We start from the raw sequence: 25,282 nt of genomic DNA on the forward strand, positions 1-25,282 counted from the left end.
GTGGTGTACCAGGAGGTTCCAAGGTGGGGTCTGAGGACAGGATGGTGATTCTCAATCCCACTTTCACACCCCACCAACACTCATCCCCTGCCCTGTGCCTGTCTCCCAGCGCTGGAGGACGAGGAGGCGAAGGTCAGCGAGTACCGGCGGCTCCTGGCCACGCTGCCCACCGTCAACAGGGCAACGCTCAAGGCTCTCATCAACCACCTCTTCAGGTATGGCACAGCCCCAAAGCCCCCACAAAGCCCCTCTGGGTCATTGGGGCCACCAAGGTGATGGAGGGAGTGGAGCATCTTGTGATGAAAGCACAAAGTGGAGCGTCTTGTGGTCTGCCTTGTGATGGGAGGCTGAGGGAGCTGGGGCTCTGCAGCTTGGAGAGACCTGGGGTGAGCTCAGTCGTGCTACAAACACATCAAGGTGGGTGTGAGGAGGCTGGAGCCAGGCTGTGCTCAGGGATGGCCAGTGACAGGACAAGGGGCAACAAGATGGGACAGAAGAGGTTCCAAAGCAACACAAGGACAAACTCCTTCCCTGCTGAGGTGAGGGAGCACTGGCAGGGGCTGCCCAGATGGGCTGTGGAGGCTCCTTCTCTGCAGCCATCCCAACCCCAGCTGGATGAGTCCCTGTGTGCCCTGCTCTAGGTGCTGCTGCTCTGGCAGGGGGTTGCACTGGATGAGCTTTGCAGGTCCCTTCCAGCCCTTTGAGATCCTGTGCTTCCAGCCTCATGGAGAGGTTGTGGAGCAGAGAACCCTCATCCCAAGCAGGGGAAGCAAGGTTTAGGGTCAAGCTATGGCCAAAACCTGAGCATCACATCCTGATGGGGGGTGTGTGTGTGTGTGTGTGGGGTTTCTTGGGGTTCCTCACAGGGTGCAGCTCTTCTCTGGGGAGAACCAGATGAACACACACAACTTGGCCATTGTCTTTGGGCCCACACTCTTCCAGACAGATGGGAAGGACTACAAGGCTGGCCGGGTGGTGGAGGACCTCATCAGCCACTACGTGGAGGTCTTTAATGTAGGTGTCTCCTGCAGCCTCACACCTCTGAGGGAGAGGTTTCCAGGGGCTGGGGAGGTGGGAGGAGGATGAGGAGGATGAAGCTGGGGCTGCTGTGCCCTGTAGATGTCTTGTTTTGGAGATGGGAGGGTGGGCTGTGTCCCTGCAGACCTTGGAGAACCCCTCCGTGCCCACCTCGTGCCAGGGGAGTGGGTTCTCCTGGTGACCTGCAGTGGATGTTAAGGGTGGTGTGGGCATGTGTGAGGGCTCCTGTGCTCCTCTTCCTCGGCAGGTCAATGACCAGGAGATGAAGAAACAGCAGGATGAGATCATGGCCATCATGAAGATGCGGGAGGCAGCGTCTAGTGGGACTCAGGTGGGTCCTGGCAATGGGGAGCTTCCTGGGATGAGGGACCTTCCTGGGATGAGACCTTCTTGAGATAGGGGACCTTCCTGGGATGAGGAACCTTCCTGGGATAAGGGACCTTCCTGGGATAAGGGACCTTCCTAGGATGGGAGACCTTCCTGGCAATGGGGACCTTCTGGGTTGAGGAACCTTCCTGGGATGAGGAACCTTCCTGTGATGGAAGACTTTCATGAGATGAGGGACCTTCCTGGGATGAGGGACCTTCCTGAGACTAGGGACCTTCTGGGATGAGAGACCTTCCTGGGATGGGAGACCTTCCTGGAATGAGGAACCTTCCTGGGCATGGAAGATCTTCTTGGGATGAGAGACCTTCCTGGGATGAGAGACCTTCCTGGGATGGGGGACCTTCCTGAGATGAGGAACCTTCCTAGGATGAGAGACCTTCTTGAGATAGGGGACCTTCCTGGGATGAGGGACCTTCCTGGGAATGGGGACCTTCTGGGTTGAGGAACCTTCCCGGGTTGAGGAACCTTCCTGGGATGAGGGACCTTCTGGGATAAGAGACCTTCTTGAGATAGGAGACCTTCCTGGGATGAGGAACCTTCCTGTGATGGAAGACCTTCATGAGATGAGGGACCTTTCTGGGATGAGGGACCTTCCTGAGATAGGGGACCTTCTGGGATGGGAGAACTTCCTGGGATAAGGGACCTTCTTGAGATAGGGGACCTTCCTAGGATGAGGAACCTTCCTGGGCATGGAAGATTTTCTTGGGATAAGGGACATTCCTGGGATGGGGACCTTCCTGGGTGAGAGACCTTCCTGGGAATGGAAGACCTTCCTGGGATGAGAGACCTTCCTGGGATGAGAGACCTTCCTGGGATAAGGGACCTTCCTGGGATGAGGAACCTTCCTAGGATGAGAGTCCTCCTTGAGATAGGGGAATTCCTGGATGAGAGACCTTCCTGGGATGAGGAACCTTCCTGGGATGGGAGACCTTCTAGAGATAGGGGACCTTCCTGTGATGGGGAATCTTCTGGGATGAGGAACCTTCCTGGGATAAGGATCCTTCCTCTTTGCTTGGGTACATCAGCATCAGTTCCAGCATCTTGTGGAGGTGCCCCAGGCAGGGGAGGTGTCCATGGATCTGGGGTGCTCTGGGCCCTTGGATCTGGGGTGCTCCAGCCCCATGGACCAGGGATGCTCCAGCCCCATGGAGCTGGGAAGCTCCAGCCCCATCAGTGTGGGATGCTCCAGGTCCTTGGAGCTGGGAAGCTCTGACCCCATAGATCTGGGAAGGTCCAGCCCCATGGATGTGGGATGCTCTGGGCCCTTGGACCAGGGATGCTCCAGCCCCATGGATGTGGGATGCTCTGGGCCCTTGGACCAGGGATGCTCCAGCCCCATGGATGTGGGATGCTCTGGGCCCTTGGACCAGGGATGCTCCAGCCCCATGGCTGTGAGATGCTCTGGGCCCTTGTATCAGAGAAGCTCCATCCCCATGGATGTGGGATGCTCTGGGCCCTTGGATCAGGGAAGCTCCATCCCCATGGATGTGGGATGCTCTGGGCCCTTGGATCAGGGAAGCTCCATCCCCATGGATGTGGGATGCTCTGGGCCCTTGGATCAGAGAAGCTCCAGCCCCATGGATGTGGGATGCTCTGGGCCCTTGGACCAGGGATGCTCCAGCCCCATGGATGTGGGATGCTCTGGGCCCTTGGATCAGAGAAGCTCCAGCCCAGGGCAGGATGTAGCCCATGGCTGGCAAGCTGATGGTTGTTGCCCTCCAGCAAGCTGGGGACTTCATCTGCACTGTCTACCTGGAGGAGAAGAAAACAGAGACAGAGCAGCATGTGAAGGTGAGTGAGGGGTGCAGAGGGGACAGAAACCCCCCCAGTTGTGTGCCCAAAGCTGTGGGGCTGGTGGCACAGGGACATGAGCTGGCAGGAGGGTTTAGACTGATGGGAGACCTATCCCTTCCCTCCACCCATCCCTCCTAGATCCCAGCCACCATGACAGCTGAGGAGCTCACCTTCGAGATCCTGGACAGGAGGAAGATCCTGATGAAGGAGAAGGACTATTGGAGCTGCTTTGAAGTGAATGAGAGGGAGGAGGCAGGTGGGTGAGGGTGTGAGGGGGCAGAATGGGGATGGGGAGGGAGATGGGGATTGGAGATGGGGATTGGGGTGAAGATGGAGATGGAGATGGGATTGGGGATGGGGATGGTAATGGAGATAGAGCTGGAGATGGTGACTGGGATGGAGATGGTGACTGGAGATGGGGATTGGGATGGAAATGGTGAGTGGGGATGGAAATGGGGACTGGGATGGACATGGAGGAGATGGATGGAGATGGGGGTTGTATGGAGCTGGGGATGGGGATGGAGATAGAGAAGGAGATGAAGATGAGGATGGAGATGGGGATTGGAGATAGGGATTGGGATGGAGATGGGGATTGGGATGGGATGGTGACCAGGATGGGGATGGAGAAGGAGAAGGAGATGAAGATGAGGATGGAGATGGGGATTGGGATGGGAATGGGGATGGAGATGGAAATGGAGATGGAATTAGGGATAGAGGTGAGAATGGAGATAGGGATGGAGATGGTGACTGGAGTTGGGGATTGAGATGAGGATGAGGATGGAAATGATGAGTGGAGATGGAAATGGGGACTAGGATGGACATGGAGAAGTTGGATGGAGGTGGGGATGAGGATGAGAATAGAGAGAAAATGAGATGAAGATGAGGATGGAAATGGGGATTGGGATGGAAATGATGAGTGGGGATGTAAATGGGGACTGGGATGGACATGGAGAAGTTGGATGGAGGTGGGGATGAGGATGAGAATAGAGAGAAAAGGAGATGAAGATGAGGATGGAAATGGGGATTGGGATGGAAATGATGAGTGGGGATGTAAATGGGGACTGGGATGGACATGGAGGAGATGGGTGGAGATGGGGGTTGGATGGAGCTGGGGATGGGGCTGGAGATGGAGAAGGAGATGAAGATGAGGATGGAGGTGGGGATTGGAGATAGGGATTGGGATGGAGATGGGGATTGGGATGGGAATGGAGATGGAAATGGAGATGGAATTAGGGATAGAGGTGAGAATGGAGATAGGGATGGAGATGGTGACTGGAGTTGGGGATTGAGATGAGGATGAGGATGGAAATGATGAGTGGGGATGTAAATGGGGACTGGGATGGACATGGAGGAGATGGGTGGAGATGGGGATGGAGATGGTGACTGGAGATGGAGATTGGGATGGAGATGATGAGTGGGGATGGAAATGGGGACTGGGATGGACATGGAGGAGATGGATGGAGATGGAGATGAGGATGGGAATGGAGATGGGGATGGAGATAGGGAAGGAGATGAAGATGAGGATGGAGATGGGGATTGGGGTGGAGATGGGGATGGGGATGGGAATGGTATTAGGGACAGAGGTGGGAATGGAGATAGGGATGGAGATGGTGACTGGAGTTGGGGATTGAGATGAGAATGGAAATGATGAATGGGGATGGATGGAGATGGGAGTTGGATGGGGCTGGAGATGGGGATGGAGATAGAGAAGGAGATGAAGATGAGGATGGAGATGGTGACTGGAGATGGGGATTGGGATGGAGATGGGGATGGAAATGAAGATGAAAATGATGAGTGGAGATGGAAATGGGGATTGGGGAGGAGATGGATGGAGATGGGGATGAGGATGGGATATAGAGAGAAGGAGATGAAGATGAGGATGGAGATGGGGATTGGAGATGGGGATTGGGGTGGAGATGGGGATTGGGATGGAGATGGAAGTGGAGTTAGAGATGGAGATGGTGACTGGAGTTGGGGATTGGGATAGAAATGATGGCTGGAGATGGAAATGGGGACTGGGATGGACATGGAGGAGATGGATGGAGATGGGGGTTGGATGGGAATGGGCATGGGAATAGAGATAGAGAAGGAGATGAAGATGAGGATGCAGATGGGGATTGGGATGGAGATGGAAGTGGAGTTAGAGATGGAGATGGTGACTGGAGTTGGAGATTGGGATGGAAATGATGAGTGGAGATGGAAATGGGGAGTGGGATGGACATGGAGGAGATGGATGGAGATGGGGGTTGGATGGGGCTGGAGATGGTGACTGGAGATGAGGATGAAGTTGGTGACTGGAGATGGGGATAGGTAGGGGTGGGGATGGGAATCAGGATGGGGATAGAGGTGGGGTGAGGCTGGGACTGGGGCTGAGGATGGATTGTGGTGGTGATGGAGACGAGGGTCAAGTTGGTAACTGAAGATGGGGATGTGGGTGGGGATGGAGATGGATGAGGAGGGAGAAGCCTGGCATGGGGATGGGCAGGGTGCTGAGCCTGGCAGCCTCTGGGCATCAGCAGGAGCCTCTGCTGAGATGTTTCATTCCTCACCATCCCCAAGCTGTGATGCTCAGGCTCCCCTCTGCATAGGATGGGTGCTGCTTCCTCACCTCTGCAAGCCCTGTGCCCAGCCAAGCTCCACCCAGCCCTTTAAAAAACAGGGATCAAGCTGGGGAGGGGCTAAAATTACCCAGAAATGGATCAGGATTAGTGTGGCAACAAGACATTGAGGGGCTGGAGCACAAGGGGCTGGGGAGGGGCTGAGGGAATGGGGGTGCTGAGCCTGGAGAAGAGGAGCCTGAGGGGACACAGCAGCACTCTCTGACACTCCCTCACAGCAGCCTGTGCCTGGGGAGGTTGGTCTCTGCTCCTGAGCTCCAAGTGACAGGACAAGAGGGAAGGGGCTGGAGTTGGCCCAGAGGAGGTTGAGGTTGGAGGGTCAGTCTCTGCTCCTGAGCTCCAAAACAAGAGGGAAGGGGCTGGAGTTGGAGCAAGAGGGCTGAAGGAGCAAGAGCCTGGAGACAGAGGCTGCAGGGTGAGGCTGGGGAAGGGGCTGGAGCACAAGGGGCTGAGGGAATGGGAGTGTTGAGGCTGGAGAAGAGGAGCCTGAGGGGACACAGCAGCACTCTCTGACACTCCCTCACAGCAGCCTGTGGCTCAAGGTCTCTTCTCCCAAGTAACAAGTGACAGGATGAGCAGAACCAGCCTGGAGCTGCCCCAGGGGATGGGCACATCCCCAGCACAGGGGGCTCAGGGGTGGGATGCAGGGGGTGAGGGATGGGCACATCCCCAGCACAGGGGGCTCAGGGGTGGGATGCAGGGGGTGAGAGATGGACACATCCCCCCAGCACAAGTGACACAACAAGGAGAAGCAGCCTCAGGTTGCCCCAGGGGAGGTTGAGGCTGGAGCTGAGGCAGAACTGTGTCCCTGAGAGGGGTGTCAGCCCTGTGCCAGGCTGCCCAGGGAGCTGGGGCAGTGCCCAGCCCTGGAGGGATCCCAAAGCCCTGGGGTGAGGTGCTGAGGGCTGTGGCTCAGTGCTGGCTGTGGCAGGGTGAGCTCAGGGCTGGGCTCCAGCAGCTTTTCCAACCCAAACAAGGGCTGGGACTGTGTGGAATGTTCAGCTGTGAACTCTTACTCAATCCTGCCTCGCCCTGGGGGGAGCTGGGGAGGGCTGAATTCCCTCTCTGCATACTTTGGCTGCTGGCAGGGTTTCAGAACACCCACAAGCCACAGGTGATGGTTGCTTTGGCTCCTTCCCATCTCCACCAGCCCCCCCCTGCACATGTGCCATGGGCCAAGTGCCACCTTGCAGGGTGCCAGCCACTCCCTGGGTGCCAGCTCAGCCCCTGCTTGTCCCCACAGAGCGGCCCCTGCACTACTCTGAGAAGGTGCTGCCCATTTTGCACAGCCTGGGCACCGACAGCTACCTGGTGGTGAAGAAGCAGATGGCCATGGAGAACATGCTCATCTACCTGGGTGAGGGGGTGGCAGAGGAGGGAGGGGGTGGGATGGGATGGGGTGGGAATGGGGAAGGGATGGGGTGGGATAGGATGAGATGGGGTGGGATGGGATGGGGTGGGAATGGGGAAGGGATGGGGTGGGATAGGATGGGATGGGGTGGGATGGGGTGGAATGGGGTGGGAATGGGGAAGGGATGGGGTGGGACAGGATGGGATGAGGTGGGATGGGATGGGGTGAGATGGGATGGGAATGGGAAAAGGATAGGGGTTGGACAGGATGGGATGGGATGGGATGGGATGGGGTAGGATGGAGTGAGATGGGATGGGATGGGAATGGCAAAGGGATAGGAGTGGGACAGTGTGGGGTGGGGTGGGGTGAGATGGGGTGAGATGGGATGGGGTGAGATGGGATGGGAATGGGAAAAGGATAGGGGTCGGACAGGATGGGATGGGGTGGGAATGGGGAAGGGATAGGGGTGGGATAGGATGGGATGGGGTGGGATGAGATGGGATGGGATGGGATGGGTTAGGGTGGGGTGGGATGGGAATGGGAAAGGGATAGGAGTGGGACAGGGTGGGATGGGATGGGGTGGGATGGGATGGGATGGGATGGGATGGGATGGGGTGGGTTAGGGTGGGATGGGTTAGAGTGGGGTGGGATGGGAATGGGAAAGGGATAGGAGTGGGACAGGGTGGGATGGGATGGGGTGGGGTGAGATGGGATGGGGTGGGACAGGATGAGATGGGGTCTGATGGGGTTGGATGGGATGAGATGGGAATGGGAAAGAGATGGGATGGGACAGGATGGGATGGGGTGGGATGGGGTGAGATGGGATGGGAATGGGATAGGAGTGGGACAGGGTGGGATGGGGTAGGATGGGATGAGATGGGAATGGGAAAGGGATAGGGATGGGATGGGATGGGATGGAATGGGATAGGGTTGGATGGGATGGGATGGGAATGGGAAAGGGATAGGGGTGGGACAGGATGGGATGGGGTGGGATGGGATGGGATGGGATAGAGTGGGATGAAATGGGATGGGATGGGAGTGGGATGAAATGGGATGGGATGGAAATGGGATGGGATGGGATGGGATGGGATGGGATGGGATGGGATGGGGAGGGATGGGGAGAGATGGGATGGGGTGGAATGGGATGGGATGGAAAAGGATGAGATGGAGATGGGAATGGGATGGGATGAGGATGGGTTGGGATGGGATGGGATGGAGATGGGATGAAATGGGATGAAATGGGATGAGGCAGCAGCAGATGCCAGTGCCAGATGTGCAGGATGCCCCTTGTCCCACCAATCCCACCCTGCAGCAAACCCCAAAGGCCCCAGCCATGCCATGCCTCAGCCAGCCATGGCAGCCCAGGGACTGGCGGCCCCTGAGCCAGGCTGGTGGCCAGGACCTGGCACCGGGGCCCTGGGGGCGAAGGGGAGGCGGCTCTGGCTGCAGCCCACGGCCCTGCTGGGGGGCTCTGAGCTGCTGGGGGGCTGCAGCCAGCAGGGTGGGCGACTGCAAGCACGGCATGGTGAGGTTCAGGGAGGACAGGAGCGTGCTGGGGCTGGGCCTGAGCAGCAGCTTCCACGAGCGCTACGTCATCCTGAGCCACAGCTGCCTGCGCCTCTACAGGGACGTGCGGGTGAGCCCTGCCCCAGGCAGCCCCAGCCTCTGCTGCCTCCTGTGCCTCAGCCTCTGCTCCAACAGCCTCTGCTGCCTCCTCTGCTCCCTCAGCCTCTGCTCCCTCAGCCTCTGCCCCAACAGCTTCTGCTCCAACAGCCTCTGCTCCAACAGCCTCTGCTCCAAAAATAGCCTCTGCTCCAACAGCCACTGCTCCCTCAGCCTCTGCTGCCTCCTCTGCTCCCTCAGCCTCTGCTGCCTCAACCTCTGCTCCAACAGCCTCTGCTCCCTCAGCCTCTGCTCCAACAGCCTGTGCTGCCTCCTCTCCCTCAGCCTCTGCCCCCTCAGGCTCTGCTCCAACAGCCTCTGCCTGCTCAGCCTCTGCTGCCTCCTGTGCCTCAGCCTCTGCTCCCTCAGCCTCTGCTGTAACAGCCTCTGCTCCAACAACAGCCTCTGCTCCAACAGCCTCTGCTCCCTCAGCCTCTGCTGCCTCAGCCTCTGCTGCAACAACAGCCTCTGCTCCAACAGCCTCTGCTCCAAAAATAGCCTCTGCTCCAACAGCCTCTGCTGCAACAGCCTCTTCTCCAACAGCCTCTGCTGCCTCAGCCTCTGCTGCCTCCTCTGCTCCCTCAGCCTCTGCTCCAACAGCCTCTGCTGCCTCCTCTGCTCCAACAGCCTCTGCTCCAACAACAGCCTCTGCCCCCTCAGCCTCTGCTGCCTCCTCTGCCTCAGCCTCTGGCCTCTCAGGCTCTGCTCCAACAACAGCCTCTGCCCCCTTGTCTTCTGTTCGTTCCCTCAGCCTCCTCTCTCTCAGCCTCCTCTCTCTCAGCCTCTGCTCCAGCAGCTTCTGTTCCAACAGCCTCTTGTCCCTCCACTCCATTCTCAGCCTCTGCTCCCTCAGCCTCCTCTCCCTCCTCTGCCTCCACTTTCTCCACCAAAACCCCCCTTTTCCCCTCAGAACTCCCCCAGACCCCCCCTGTGCTGTGGTGGGGACAGGGACTCCGGCCACTGCCCATCAGGGGGCTGCCACAGGTGCCCCCATGTCTAGTGCCAGGCTCTTGAGACCCCAGGACAAGGTGTGAGGAGCTTGGCACAAGCCTCTTGCCTCCCCTCCCTCTGTGACCAGGGGTGATGGGCACCAGCCCCTTCCCCAGCAGCATCTCCCAGCAGGGAGAGGCCTCCAGGGGGTGGGATGGGTGGCAAAGGGGGTGGGGTGACCCTGCAGCCCCCAACCTGGGGCTGTGCCCTCTGTGCCCACAGAGCCACAAGCCAGAGAAGGAGTGGCCTGTCAGCAACCTGAGGGTCTATCTCGGGGTTAAGAAGAAGCTTCGGCCCCCCACGTGGTGAGTGGGGATGGGGGGTGTGGGGTGGGCACAGGGGTGGGCACAGGGACAGGGGGGAGATGGGGTGGAGATGGAGGTGGGGATGGGGTGGGATGGGCACAGAGATGGGGATGGGATGGCATGGGATGGAGATGGAGATGGGGATGGGATGGGATGGGATGGGATGGGATGGGATGGGATAGGATGGGGTGGGGTGGGGATGGAGATGGGATGGGATGGGGTGGGGATGAGATGGGGATGGAGATGGGATGGGATAGGGATGGAGATTGGCATGGGATGGGATGGGATGGAATGGAATGGGGATAGAGATGGGGATGGGATGGAGATGGGGATAGAGATTGGGATGGGATGGGATGGGATGGGATGGGATGGGATGGGATGGGATGGGATGGGATGGGATAGGATGGGGTGGGGTGGGATGGGGTGGGGTGAGAATGGAGGTGGGATGGGGATGGGGATGGGGATGGGGATGGGATGGGGATGGGATGGGGATGGGATGGGGATGGAGATGGAGATGTGATGGGGATGGGGTGGGAATGGGGATGGATTTGGGATGGAGATGTGATGGGGATGGGGTGGGGATGAGATGGGGATGGAGATGGGTTGGGATAGGGATGGAGATTGGCATGGGATGGAATGGAATGGAATGGAATGGAATGGGGATAGAGATGGGGATGGGATGGAGATGGGGATGGGTTGAAATGGGATAGAGATGGGAATGGGATGGGGATGGGTTGGGGATGGGATAGGAATGGGATGGGGATGGAGATGGGATTGGAATGGAGATGGAATGGGGATGGGATGGGATGGAATAGGATGGGGATGGAGATGGATATGGAGATGGGATGGAGATGGAGATGGGATAGGGATGAGATGAGGATGGGGATGAGATGGGGATGTGGATGGGATTGGGATTGGGATGAGGATGGAATGGGATGGAATGAGATGGGGATGGAGATGGGATGGGGATAGAGATGGAATGGGATGGGGTGGGGATGGGGATGGGGACAGGGACAGGGTGGAGATGGAATAGGGATGGAGATGGAAGTGGGGATGGGGATGGGACAGTGACTGGGATGGGGAGAGGGATGGGGATGGAGATGGGACCTGGGGTGAGGGATGGGATGGAGGTGGAGATGGAGAGTGGAGTGGGAATGGACATGAGCATGGGATGGTGACTGGGATGAGGATGAGGATAGGGACAAGGTGAGGGATGAGATGGAGATGGGATGGAGGTGATGATGGAGATGGGATGGGGACAGGGATGGGATGGAGATGGAGGTGGGGATGGAGATGAGGCCAGGGATGGGGATGAGCATGAGATGGTGACTGGGATGAGGATGAGGGACAGGGTGAGGGATGGAATGGAGGTGGGGATGGGGATGAGGCTGGAGACAGGGCTGAGAATGGGACTGGAGATGAAGATGGGGACAGGGCTGAGGGTGAGGACAGGGATGGAATGGGGACAGGGCTGCAGATAGAGATGGGCAGAGGAACATGGATGAGGATGAGGATGGAATGGAGATGGGGATGGGGACAGGGACAGAGAGATGGGGCCAGGACTGGGGCTGGGGCCAGGGCCAGTTTTGGCTCCTGGGACACGTGTCCTGCTGGCTGTGCCTCCTGCCAGCAGATGTCAGGGCAGCCTCACAGGATGCATTGTAGCGTGTGTGTGAGTGTGCAAGAGCATAGGGGTGTGTGTCAGTGGCTGGTGTGTGTCAGTGGGTGAGTGTGCATGTGTGTGAGTGTGCATGTGTATGTGTGTGCATGTGGGTGAGTATGCACATGAGTGTGTATGTGTGCACATGAGTGTGCATGTGGGTGAGTGTGTGTGTGCACGTGAGTGTGCATGTGGGTGAGTATGTGTGTGTGCCTGTGTGTGAGAGTGCATGTGGGTGTGTGCATGTGGGTGAGTGTGTGTGTGTGAGTGTGTGCATGTGGGTGAGTGTGTGTGTGCACATGAGTGTGGATGTGGGTGAGTGTGCACATGAGTATGCATGTGTGAGTGTGCATGTGGGTGAGTGTGCATCTGGATGAGTGTGCATTTGGGTGAGTGTGCGTGTGCAAGTGTGTGTGCATGTGGTGAGTATGTGTGTGTGTCTGTGTGTGAGTGTGCACATGAGCGTGCATGTGGGTGAGTGTGTGTGTGCACGTGAGTGTGCATGTGGGTGAGTATGTGTGTGTGCCTGTGTGTGAGAGTGCATGTGGGTGTGCATGTGGGTGAGAGTGCATGTGGGTGTGTGTGTGTGTGCACGTGAGTGTGTGCATGTGGGTGAGTGTGTGTGTGCACATGAGTGTGGATGTGGGTGAGTGTGCACATGAGTGTGCATGTGTGAGTGTGCATGTGGGTGAGTGTGCATTTGGGTGAGTGTGCGTGTGCAAGTGTGTGTGCATGTGGTGAGTATGTGTGTGTGTCTGTGTGTGAGTGTGCACATGAGCGTGCATGTGGGTGAGTGTGTGTGTGCACGTGAGTGTGCATGTGGGTGAGTATGTGTGTGTGCCTGTGTGTGAGAGTGCATGTGGGTGTGCATGTGGGTGAGAGTGCATGTGGGTGTGTGTGTGTGTGCACGTGAGTGTGTGCATGTGGGTGAGTGTGTGTGTGCACATGAGTGTGGATGTGGGTGAGTGTGCACATGAGTGTGCATGTGTGAGTGTGCATGTGGGTGAGTGTGCATGTGGGTGAGTGTGCTTGTGCAAGTGAGTGTGCATGTGGTGAGTATGTGTGTGTGCCTGTGTGTGAGTGTGCACATGAGTGTGCATGTGGGTGAGTGTGTGTGTGTGTGCATGTGAGTGTGCATGTGGGTGAGTATGTGTGTGTGCCTGTGTGTGAGAGTGCATGTGGGTGTGCATGTGGGTGAGTGTGCATGTGGGGGTGTGTGTGTGTGCACGTGAGTGTGTGCATGTGGGTGAGTGTGCTTGTGCAAGTGAGTGTGCATGTGGTGAGTATGTGTGTGTGCCTGTGTGTGAGAGTGCATGTGGGTGTGCATGTGGGTGAGTGTGTGTGTGTTCCTGTGTGTGTGTGTGCACGTGAGTGTGCATCTGGGTGTGTGTGCATGTGGATTAGTGTGCACATGAGTGTGCACATGAGTGTACATGTGGGTGAGTGTGCATGTCTGTATGAGTGTGCATGTGGGTGAGTGTGGATGTGTGTGTGTACATGTGAGTGTGCATGTGAGTGAGTATGCACATGAGTGTGCATGTGTATGTGTGCACATGAGTGTGCATGTGGGTGAGTTTGCATGTGTGTGTGCACACAAGTGTGCATGTGGGTGGGTGTGCATGTGGGTGGGTGTGCATGTGGGTGAGTGTGCATGTGGGTGTGTGCATGTGAGTGAGTGTGCATGTGGGTGAGTGTGCATGTGGGTGAGTGTGCATGTGTGTTTGTACATGTGGGTGCATGTGGGTGTGTGCATGTGAGTGAATGTGCATGTGGGTGAGTGTGCATGTGTGTGTGCATGTGTGTGTGCACATGAGTGAGCATGTGTGTGGCTGTGCATATGTGTGTGCATGTAGGTGAGTGTGCATATGTGTGTGTGTGCACATGAGTGTGCACATATGTGTGCATGTCTGTCAGCACTTGTGCACAGATGCAAGTGTGTGTGTGTGTGTGCACATGTGTGTGAGTTTGCACACATGTGTGTCAGCATGTCTGCATGTGTGTGTGTGAGTCTGCAGAGGTATGTGCATGTGTGTCAGCACGTGTGCTCACATATGAGTGTGTGCATGAGTGTGTGTGCATGTGGGTGAGTGTGCACATGTGTGTGTGAGCACTTGTGCACACGTGTGTTGTGTGTCTGTGCATGCATGTGGATGTGTGCAGCTACATGTCAACCTATGTGTGCAGGAGGCTGCACATGCATGTGCACAGCTGCATGTTTGTGAGTGTGCAGGAGTGGGAATGTCTGTGTGTGCACGTGAGCACATGTGCTGAGCTGTGCAGAGGCTTCAAATGCACGTGCTCAGGGTGCAGGAGATGGAGAGTTGCAGGGGTGGGAGGTTGCAGGGACAGGGGGTTGCAGCTTTGAAGGTGTTTGCAGGGACAGGGGGTTGCAGGGCCAGGGGGCTGCAGCTTTGAGGGGTTTGCAGGGATAAATGTTGCAGGGTATAGGAGGTTGCAGCTTTGAAGGTGTTTGCAGGGACAGGAGGTTGCAGGGGCAGCGAGTTGTAGCTTTGAGAGTGTTTGCAGGGACAGGGAGTTGCAGCTTTGAGGGTGTTTGCAGGGACAAGAGGTTGCAGGGGCAGAGAGTTGTAGCTTTGAGAGTGTTTGCAGGGACAGGGGGCTGCAGGGACAGGGAGTTGCAGCTTTGAGAGTGTTTGCAGGGACAGGGCTTGCAGCTTTGAGGGTGTTTGCAGGGACAGGGGATTGCAGCTTTGAGGGTGTTTGCAGGGACAGGGGGCTGCAGGGACAGGGAGTTGCAGCTTTGAGGGTTTTTGCAGGGACAGGGCTTGCAGCTTTGAGGGGGTGGCAGGGACAGGGGATTGCAGCTTTGAGGGTGTTTGCAGGGACAGGGGGCTGCAGGGACAGGGAGTTGCAGCTTTGAGGGTGTTTGCAGGGACAGGGGTCTGCAGGGACAGGGAGTTGCAGCTTTGAGGGTGTTTGCAGGGACAGGAGGTTGCAGGGGCAGGGAGTTGCAGCTTTGAGAGTGTTTGCAGGGACAGGGCTTGCAGCTTTGAGGGGGTGGTAGGGACAGGGGATTGCAGCTTTGAGGGTGTTTGCAGGGACAGAGGTTGCAGGGATAGGGGGCTGCAGCTTTGAGGGTGTTTGCAGTGACAGGGAGTTGCAGCTTTGAGGAGGTGGCAGGGACAGGGGGTTGCAGGGACAGGGGTTGCAGCTTTGGAGGTGTTTGCAGGGCCAGAGGTTGCAGGGCCAGGGGGCTGCAGCTTTGAGGGGTTTGCAGGGATAAATGTTGCAGGGTATAGGAGGTTGCAGCTTTGAAGGTGTTTGCAGGGACAGGGGGTTGCAGGGGCAGGGAGTTGTAGCTTTGAGAGTGTTTGCAGGGACAGGGAGTTGCAGCTTTGAGGGTGTTTGCAGGGACAGGGGGCTGCAGGGACAGGGAGTTGCAGCTTTGAATGTGTTTGCAGGGTCAGGGCTTGCAGCTTTGAGGGGGTGGCAGGGACAGGGGATTGCAGCTTTGAGGGTGTTTGCAGGGACAGGGCTTGCAGCTTTGAGGGGGTGGCAGGGACAGGGAGTTACAGCTTTGAGGGTGTTTGCAGGGACAGGGCTTGCAGCTTTGAGGGGGTGGCAGGGACAGGGGATTGCAGCTTTGAGGGTGTTTGCAGGGACAGAGGTTGCAGGGATAGGGGGCTGCAGCTTTGAAGGTGTTTGCAGGGACAGGGGGTTGCAGGAACAGGGGGTTGCAGCTTTGAGGGTGTTTGCAGGGACAGGGAGTTGCAGCTTTGAGGAGGTGGCAGGGACAGAGGTTGCAGGGACAGGGGGCTGCAGCTTTGAGGGGTTTGCAGGGATAAAGGTTGCAGGGACAGGAGGTTGCAGCTTTGAGGGTGTTTCCAGGGATAGGAGGTTGCAGGGATGAGGTGCTGCAGGGATGGAGAGGTGAAGGGATGAGGGGCTGCAGGGATGGAGAGGTGAAGGGATGAGGTGTTGCAGGGATGGAGAGGTGAAGGGATGAGGTGCTGCAGGGATGGAGAGGTGAAGGGATGAGGTGTTGCAGGGAGGGAGAGTTGCAGGGATGGGAGTTTGCAGCTTTGATTTGCAGGGATGGAGGGTTGCAGGGGTGAGAGGCTGCAGGGACAGGGGGTTGCAGTTTGAGGGGTTTGCAGGGACAGGTTTTGCAGGGGTGAGGAGGGCTTCAGTGGCAGGGAGTTGCAGGGATGGGGGGCTGCAGGGATGGGGAGGTGGAGAGCTGGGGAGCTGCAAGAACAAAGGGCTGCAGGGCCAGGCTGAGGCATTTGCAGGGTTGAGGGGTGCAGGAGCAGAGCTTGGGGCTGGGACAGGGCAGCCTGAGCCCTCCACTTCACTTTTCTGCCTCCCCTCTTCCAGTTGGGGCTTTACAGTCTTCTATGAGAACGAGAAGCATGAGAAGCAGCAGTGGTAAGGGCTGGACAGGGGACACAGCTCTGGCCTGGGACACACACACACACACGCTGCCAGGGGGGGTGGAGATGGGAGGTTTGGGTGGGCAGAAGCTGGCTGGGTGCCCACAGCCTCACTCAGGACACCAGTGGGGACTGTGGCTGTCACCTGTGTCCTCCCTGTGCCACTGACACCGTGTCCCTGCAGGTACCTGTGCTGTGATACCCAGGCTGACCTGCGGGAGTGGTTTGCCACCTTCCTCCATGTGCAGGTAGGGAATGGGGCAGAGCACCCTGGGCTCACAGCCTGGGGGGACACTTGGCTGGTGGCAACCCTTTGAGGTAGCCAAACATCCCTAAACATAGAAGCCTTAAATGCTGGGGGTGTGCAGGACCATGCAGAGCTGCTGCAGCCCCAGCCCCTGCTCCAGCAGCTGCCCCTGGCTCAGGGGGCACAGGAACGTGTCCAGCTGGGGTTGGGAACCTCCTGAGCAGGAGCCTCCACACCCTCCCTGGGCAGCCTGGGCCAGGGCTCCCTCCCCTCAGCACCAAAGGACTTGCTCCTCCTGGGCCAGGGGCACTTGCTGTGTACCTAAAGGCTCCTGCAAGGTGCTGAAAGGCTCAGGAGGTGCCACTTGGGTGTGTGGTGGCCAGTGGCAGGCCAAGGGGGAAGGGGCAGAGGCTGGGACACAGCAAGTGCCCCTGGCCCAGGAGGAGCAAGTGCTTTGGTGCTGAGGGGAGGGAGCCCTGGCCCAGGCTGCCCAGGGAGGGTGTGGAGGCTCCTGCTCAGGAGCATCACCTCTTAGGTGAGTGTTGCTGAGGTGCCCCTGAGCTCAGGCTTCTGTTCCCCAGGCTGAGCAGCCCCAGGGCTGCAGCCTTTCCTCCTCACACACATGTTGCAGCCCCTCAGCACCTTGGCAGCCCTGCACTGGCCTCTCTGCAGCACTTCCCTGTCTCTCTGCAGCTGGGCAGCCCAGCCCTGGCCACAGCACTGCAGATGTGGCCTCCCCACTGCAGCTGGGGCAGAGCACAGGGGCAGCACAACCTCCCTCAACCTGCTGCCCACACTCTCTTCATGCCCCCAGGCTGCCATTGGCTTCTTGCCCACCAGCCCACGCTGCTGCTCATGGGCAGTTGCTGCCCCCCAGCAGTGCCAGCTCCCTGTCCCAGAGCTGCTCTCCAGCAGCTCACCCCCAGCCTGTGCTGCTGCAGGGGCTGGTTCCTCCCCAGCTGCAGGACTCTGCCCTTGCCCTTGGGGAACCTCAGCACCTTCCTCTGTGCCCAACTCTCAGCCTGCCCACAGCTCCCTCACTGGCAGCTCAGCCTCTGCTGCACCAACCAGTGCTCCCAGTTTGATACCAGCAGGGAACATCAGGGCAGAGCAGAGGTCTGTGGGTGGCCAAGGACCAAAAAGCCAGCTCACAGACCTCCTGCAGCCCCTGTCCCTGCTGTCCCCAGCATGGAGGAGCCCTGTGGCCCTCGGAGGACTCCAGGGTGCGTGTGTCCCGCTGGCAGCAGGACTCCAGGCTGGGGAACATCTCCCTCATCCCTCTGAGGGGCAACGAGAGCGAGATGAGGAACAGTGTGGCTGCTTTTGCTACTGACCCACTGACTGTGAGTGCTGGGGCTTGGGGGGAGGCTTCTGCAGGGGCTGCATCTGCTCTGCATCACGCCATCAGGGGCTGGGCACAAAGCTGGGACTGGCCTCCAAAGCTGGGCTTGAGTCCTCAAGCTGAGCCTTGGACCTAAACCTGATGCTGGGCCCCAGACTTGATCCTAGACCTAAACCTGAACTGATCCTAGTCTCCAGAACTGATGCTGGCCCCCAAACCTGATCCTGGCCCCTAAACCTGATCCTGGTCTCCAGAACTGATGCTGGCCCCCAAACCTGATCCTGGGTCCCAGAAGTGATGCTGGTCTCTAAACCTGATGCTGGACTCCAAAGCTGATCCTGGCCCCCAAACCTGACTGATCCTGGTCTCCAGAACTGATCCTGGTCCCCAAACCTGATCCTGGCCCCTAAACCTGATCCTGGCCCCCAAACCTGATCCTAGGTCCAAACCTGATCCTGGGTCCCAGAAGTGATGCTGGGCTCCAAACCTGATCCTAGACCCAAACCTGAACTGATCCTGGGCCCCAAACATCATCCTGGACCCCAAACCTGAACCTGGATCACAAACCTGATGCTGGGCCCCAGAACTGATCCTGGCCCCCACACCTGAACCTGGGTCCCAGAACTGATCCTGGTCTCCAAACCTGGTCCTGGGTCCCAGAAGTGATGCTGGTCTCTAAACCTGATGCTGGGCTCCAAAGCTGATCCTGGCCCCCAAACCTGACTGATCCTGGTCTCCAGAACTGATCCTGGGCCCCAAACATCATCCAGGACCCCAAACCTGATGCTGGACCCCAAACCTGAACCTGGATCCCAAACCTGATCCTAAGTCCAAACCTGAACCTGGGTCCCAGAACTGATCCTGGCCCCCAAACCTGATGCTGGACCCCAGGACTGATCCTGGTCTCCAGAACTGATCCTGGCCCCCAAACCTGACTGATCCTGGTCTCCAGAACTGATCTTTGTCCCCAAACCTGATGCTGGACCCCAAACCTGATCCTAAGTCCAAACCTGAACCTGGGTCCCAAAACTGATCTTGGTCTCCAGAACTGATCCTGGGTCCCAAACATCATCCTGGACCCCAAACTTGATCCTGGACCCCAAACCTGATCCTGGGTCCCAGAACTGATCCTGGCCCCCAAACCTGATCCTGATCTCCAAACCTGATCCTGGGTCCCAGAAGTGATGCTGGTCTCTAAATCTGATGCTGGTCCCCAAACCTGATGCTGGTCCCCAAACCTGAACCTGGATCCCAAACCTGATGCTGGGCCCCAAAACTGATCCTGATCTCCAGAACTGATCTTTGCCCCCAAACCTGATGCTGGCCCCTAAGCTGATCCTAAGTCCAAACCTGAACCTGGGTCCCAGAACTGATCCTGGCCCCCAAACCTGATCCTGGTCCTAAACCTGATTCTGGTCCCAAACCTGACCTGCAGATCTGATCCTGGTTCCCAGAACCTGGTTCAGGTTCCCCAGACTCATCCTGATCCTCAGGTTTGGTCCCCAGAACCTGGTTCAGGTTCCCCAAACATGAACCTGAGCCCCAGAACTGATCCTGATCTCCAAACCTGATCCTGGACCCCAAACTTGAGCCTGGGCTCAAACCTGAACCTTGGCCCCAAACCTGATCCTGGTCCCAAACCTGACCCTGGTCCCCAAAACCTGATCCTGGTCCTAAACCTGATCCTGGTCCTAAACCTTATCCTGGTCCCAAACCTGATCCTGGTCCCAAACTTGACCCTGGTCCCCAAAACCTGACCCTGGTTCCAAACCTGATCCTGGTCCTAAACATGATCCTGGTCCCAAACCTGACCTGCAGATCTGATCGTGGTTCCCAGAACCTGGTTCAGGTTCCCCAAACTCATCCTGATCCTCAAACTTGGTCCCCAAAACCTGCTCCTGGTCCCTAAACCTTCTCCTGATCTCCAAAACCTGGTCCCTAAAACCTGCTCCTGGTCCCTAAACCTGATCCTGGTCCTAAACATGCTCCTGGTCCCCAAACCTCATCCTGGTCCCTAAACCTGGTTCTGGTCCCCAAATCTGATCCTGCTCCACAGAACCTGGTTCAGGTTCCCCAAACTCATCTTGGTCCTCAAACCTTGTCCCCAAAACCTGCTCCTGGTCCCTAAACCTGCTCCTGATCTCCAAAACCTGATCCCCAAAACCTGCTCCTGGTCTGCAAATCTGCTCCCGGTCCCCAGAACCTGGTTCAGGTCCCTAAAACTTGATCCTGGTCCCCAAAGCTGAGCTTGGGGGTGTCCCTGCTGCCATTCCTGGGTGCCAGCATCAGCCTCTGGTCACCCCAGCCAGAGCTGCTGGGGGGTGGCTGATGCTTGGGGTGCTCTGTGTGACATCAGGCTCCCTGGGTGGTCCCTTGGGGTGTGATGCAAGAGGAGGAGATGCTCTCCCAGGCTTTTCATGGCTCTCTAACTGTGTCCTGGTCACAAATCAGCCCCCAGTCCCCTCCTCCTGTGTGTGTGTGTGTGACACTCATCCTGCCCAGGGGCTGTCACACACAGGGCTTGGCTATGGGGATGATGGTGCCACTGCTGGGACACCTCTGGGGGGACATCCCTTGGGGGACATCCCTGAGGGGACATCCCTGCTGGGACACCCCTGGGGGACATCCCTTGGGGACATCCTTGCTGGGACATCCCTGTCCCCTGGGGGGACATCCCTGAGGAACACCCCTGGGGGATATCTCTGGTGGGACACCCCTGAAGGACATCCCTGGGGGAACACCCATGCTGGGACATCCCTTGGGGACATCCCTGAGGGGACATCCCTGAGAGGACACCCCTGTTGGGACACCCCTTGGGGGACATCTCTGATGGGATATCCCTGCTGGGACATCCCTGGGGGACACCCCTGTTGGGACATCCCTGGGGGACGTCCTTTGGGGACATCCCTGTTGGGACATCCCTGAGGGACATCCCTTGGGAGACATCTCTGCTGGGATATCCCTGGGGGACATCCCTTGGGGGACATCCCTGTTGGGACACCCCTGGGGGACATCTCTGGGCGATATCTCTGGTGGGACACCCCTGCTGGGACATCCCTGGGGGGACACATATGCTGGGACATCCCTTGGGGGACATCCCTGGTGGGACACCCCTGAGGGATACCTCTGTTGGGACACTCCTGGGGGACATCCCTTGGGGACATCCCTGTTGGGACATCCCTGCTGAGACACCCCTGGGGGACATCCCTGAAGGGACATCCATGGGGGACATCTCTGCTGGGACACCCCTGGGGGACATCCCTTGGGGACATCCCTGAGGGGACACCCCTGCTGGGACATCCCTGTTGGGACATCCCTGAGGGGACACCCCTGGAGAACATCCCTGGGGGATTTCTCTGGTGGGATACCCCTGCTGGGACATCCCTGTTGGGACATTCCTCGGGGGACACCCCTGGAGAACAGCCCTGGGGAATATCTCTGGTGGGATACCCCTGTTGGGACACCCCTGAGGGACATCCCTGGGGGAACACCCATGCTGGGACATCCCTTGGGGACATCCCTGCTGTGACATCTCTGGGGAACATCCCTGGGGGATATTTCTAGTGGGACGTCCCTGCTGGGACACCCCTGGGGGACACCCCTGGGGGACATCCCTGAGGGGACATCCCTAGGGGACACCTCTGCTGGGACACCCCTGGGGAGCATCCCTTGGGGGACATCTCTGGGGGGACATCCCTTCTGGGACACCCCTGTTGGGACATCCCTGAGGGGACATCCCTGGGGGACATCCCTGTTGGGACATCCCTGGGAGGACACCCATGCTGGGACATCCCTGAGGGGACATCCCTGGGGGACATCCCTGTTGGGACATCCCTGCTGGGATACCCCTAGGGGACACCTCTGCTGGGACACCCCTGGGGAGCATCCCTTGGGGGACATCTCTGGTGGGACACCCCTGCTGGGACACCCCTGTTGGGACATCCCTGGGGGGACACCCATCCTGGGACATCCCTGGGGGACATCCCTGCTGGGACACCCCTGCTGGGACACCTCTGCTGCGACATCCCTGTTGGGACATCCCTGGGGGGACACTCCTGGGGGACATTCCTTGGGGGACATCCCTGAGGGGACATCCCTTGGGGGGCATCTCTGGTGGGACATCCCTGTTGGGACGTCCCTGGGGGGACACTCATCCTGGGACATCCCTTGAGGGACATCCCTGAGGGGACATCCCTGAGGGGACATTCCTGGGTGATATCTCTGGTGGGACACCCCTATTGAGACATCCCTGCTGTGACATCCCTGCTGGAACACCCCTGAGGGACATCCCTGGGGGACACCCCTTGAAGGACATCCCTGTTGGGCCACTCCTGCTGTGACACCCCTGTTGGGCCACTCCTGCTGGGGACACCCCTGGGGGACACCCCTCAGGCCCATTGTTGCTGTTTCAAACCTGATGGCTGGGATCCATCCCCCAGACATGCCCCAAGGGCAGGGAGCAGCATCCTCTGGGTGCCCCCATCTCATCCTCACCCCTTGGCACTGGCTCTGCCCCAGAATCCCCTCCTTGGGCTCAGGTTTAGAACAGGGGGGGCAGTGGGTTGTGCTTTGTGGGCAGCATCTGCCATCCCCCACCTTGGGCTGTAGTAAGGGGGTCTCTGCACCCCAAGGGCTGTGGGTGAGCCAGGGAGCAGCCTCACAGGAGTCAGCCCCTCAGCCTGGGCACAGCATGGATGGGGTGGCTGTCACCTCAGTGTCCCCTCAGAGGGGCTCTGGGGTTCCCCCCACCCATCCCCATCCCCTGGGGATAAGGAGGGGGATTAACTGGGGACTCCCCCTCTATCTGTGCTCTATCCCCAGCTCCTGAGGAATGCCTGAGCTGGAAGCCTGACACACAGGGTGAGTTCCCTCCTCTCCTTCCCAACTGGGAGGGACTGGAAGGGGCAGCCCCCTCTCTCCCCTTCCCTCACCCTCTGCTCTCCCTTGTGCCTCAGGTTCAACCAGGAAGGAGCAGGGTCCCACCCCAGCCCTGGGGAAGAGGTGGGGAGGGGTCCCACCAACCACCTCTGGACCTTTTCATCCTCCAGTGACTCCACTCCACAGGGCAACCACGAAAGGGGGGAGGAGATGCCAACGAGGCCACCCAGCAACTGGCAGAGCTGGTCTTGGCAGCCAGGGCAGGGTGCCCACCCCCTCCAGGGCAATGCCAACCTGCACCAGGCTCCAGCACAGAGGCACAGCCTCAGGGAGTGTCCTGGCACAGGAGGGGAGGCTTTTGCTTCTCCTCTTCCTCCCTCTATCTTCAAGTCCCTCTCTATTCAAAGGACAATGTAGGGGAGAGCAGCTCATGCCCTGGTGCTGCTGGGGAGGGGGTGCCCCATCCCTGGGGTCCCCCCCAAATCTGTGTCAGGGAAGGCATCCAGAGCTTCTACATCCCCCCTTCCTCCCCCAGATTGCTGGGGGGTGCCTGTGGCCACTGTGCCCCCTGTCCCCTGGCTGCAAGGGCATGGTTTGGGGTGACAGGAGGTGCCCCCTCATCCCACCTCTTGGTGATATTAAAGGGTTTGGGGACATGGTGTTGGGTCTGTGGTGGCTGAGTGGTGAGTGGCTTTGAGGTCCCCAGCACTGGTGGCTTCTTGCTTGCTGGGGAGATGGGGAGCAGCTGAGGGGGGTGTTGGGAGGGTGGGTTGGGGGGTCTCTGCTCACCCCTCACAGCTCTGTGCTGGTTGTGGTCAAACACACCCCATGCTCCAGCCCTGCTCACACCCAGGGGTGAGCCCACCCTAAACACACAGCCAAAGGCACCCTACAACCATGGCCAAGACAACTCTACACCCACAGCCAGATCCACCCCAAACTCACAGCCAAATCCATTCAAAGCCATGGCCAAGTCCATCCGAAATCTATGGCCAAGTCCATCCTAAACCCACAGGCAAATCCACCCTGAACTGGACAAATCCATCCTAAAGCCATGGGCAAATCCATCCTAAACCCATGGGCAAATCCATCCTAAACCCATGGCCAGATCCATCCGAAACCCACAGCCAGATCCATCCTAAACCCACAGGCAAATCCACCCTGAACAGGACAAATCCATCCTAAAACCATGGACAAATCCACCCTAAATCCATGGCCAAGTCTACCCTAAACTCACAGCCAAATCCACCCTAAATCCACAGACAAATCCACCCCAAACCCTTGGCCAAATCCATCCTAAACCCATGGCCATGTCCATCCTAAACCCACAGCCAAATCCACCTTAAACTGGACAAATCCACCCTAAAGCCATGGCCAAATCCACCCTAAAGCCACAGACAAATCCACCCCAATCCCTTGGCCAAATCCATCCTAAACCCATGGGCAAGTCCATCCTAAACCCATGGCCAGATCCACTCTAACCCCTGAGCCAAATCCACCCTGAACTGGACAAATCCACCCTAAACCCTGAGCCAAATCCATCCCAAACTCCTGGGCATATCCATCCCAAACCCAAAGCCAAATCTACCCTTAGCCCATGGGCAAGTCCATCCTAAATCCATGGCCAGATCCATCCTAAATCCACAGCCAAATCCACCTTAAACTGGACAAAGCCATCCTAAAGTCATGGGCAAATCCATCCTAAATCCATGGCCAAGTCTACCCTAAACCCACAGCCAAGTACACCTTAAACTGGACAAATCCATCCTAAATCCATGGCCAAATCCACCCTAAACCCTCAGACAAATCCATCCTAAACTCCTGAGCAAATCCACCCTGAACTGGCCAAATCCATCCTAAACCCTGAGCCAAATCCATCCTAAATACCTGAGCAAATCCATCCCAAACCCAAAGTCAAATCTGCCCTTAGCCCATGGGCAAGTCCATCCTAAACCCATGGCCAGATCCACCCTAAACCCACAGCCAAATCCACCCTGAACTGGACAAATCCATCCTAAAGTCATGGCCAAATCCATCCTAAATCCATGGCCAAGTCCATCCTAAACCCACAGCCAAATCTACCCTTAGCCCATGGGCAAGTCCATCCTAAACCCATGGCCAGATCCACTCTAACCCCTCAGCCAAATCCACCCTAAACTGGACAAATCCATCCTAAACCCTCAGCCAAATCCATCCCAAACTCCTGGGCAAATCCATTCCCAAACCCAAAGCCAAATCTAGCAGGTCCATCCTAAATCCATGGACAGATCTACCCTAAACCCACAGCCAAATCCACCCTGAACTGGACAAACCCATCCTAAATCCATGGCCAAATCCACCCTAAACTGGACAAATCCACCCTAAACCCTCAGACAAATCCATCCTAAGCCCACAGCAAATTCCACTAAACACACAGCCAAATCCATCCTAAAGCCATGGTCAAATCTACCCCAAACTCACAGCCAAATCCACCCTAAAGCCACAGACAAATCCACCCCAAACCCTTGGCCAAGTCCATCCTAAACCCATGGGCAAGTCCATCCTAAAGCCTCAGCCAAATCCATCCCAAACCCACAGCCAAATCCACCTTAAACTGGACAAATCCATCCTAAAGCC

At 57.8% G+C, this 25,282-nt stretch overlaps 1 protein-coding gene across 4 annotated transcripts in view; it reads left to right on the forward strand.

Annotated features, from left to right (window-relative positions):
* ARAP1 (ArfGAP with RhoGAP domain, ankyrin repeat and PH domain 1) overlaps positions 1 to 23,325 on the forward strand; it is an 86,870-nt gene extending 63,545 nt beyond the window's left edge. For 3 of the 4 annotated variants that reach the window (XM_061990146.1, XM_061990157.1, XM_061990171.1), the window contains 13 exons: positions 110 to 215; positions 867 to 1,014; positions 1,286 to 1,369; positions 3,148 to 3,216; positions 3,358 to 3,475; positions 7,081 to 7,194; positions 8,682 to 8,824; positions 10,063 to 10,145; positions 16,144 to 16,194; positions 16,384 to 16,447; positions 17,634 to 17,789; positions 22,610 to 22,648; positions 22,744 to 23,325. In XM_061990146.1, the coding sequence (XP_061846130.1) occupies positions 110 to 215; positions 867 to 1,014; positions 1,286 to 1,369; positions 3,148 to 3,216; positions 3,358 to 3,475; positions 7,081 to 7,194; positions 8,682 to 8,824; positions 10,063 to 10,145; positions 16,144 to 16,194; positions 16,384 to 16,447; positions 17,634 to 17,789; positions 22,610 to 22,627 (1,154 nt within the window). In that variant the 3' untranslated portion in view covers positions 22,628 to 22,648; positions 22,744 to 23,325. The remainder of the gene's footprint in view (positions 1 to 109; positions 216 to 866; positions 1,015 to 1,285; positions 1,370 to 3,147; positions 3,217 to 3,357; positions 3,476 to 7,080; positions 7,195 to 8,681; positions 8,825 to 10,062; positions 10,146 to 16,143; positions 16,195 to 16,383; positions 16,448 to 17,633; positions 17,790 to 22,609; positions 22,649 to 22,743) is intronic. The other variant, XM_061990164.1, reaches the window with a different exon arrangement.
* The last annotated feature ends 1,957 nt before the right edge of the window (positions 23,326 to 25,282 follow it).

The sequence above is a fragment of the Colius striatus genome, chromosome 1, assembly GCF_028858725.1.
Source record: "Colius striatus isolate bColStr4 chromosome 1, bColStr4.1.hap1, whole genome shotgun sequence".
In the NCBI taxonomy this organism is placed as follows: domain Eukaryota; kingdom Metazoa; phylum Chordata; class Aves; order Coliiformes; family Coliidae; genus Colius; species Colius striatus.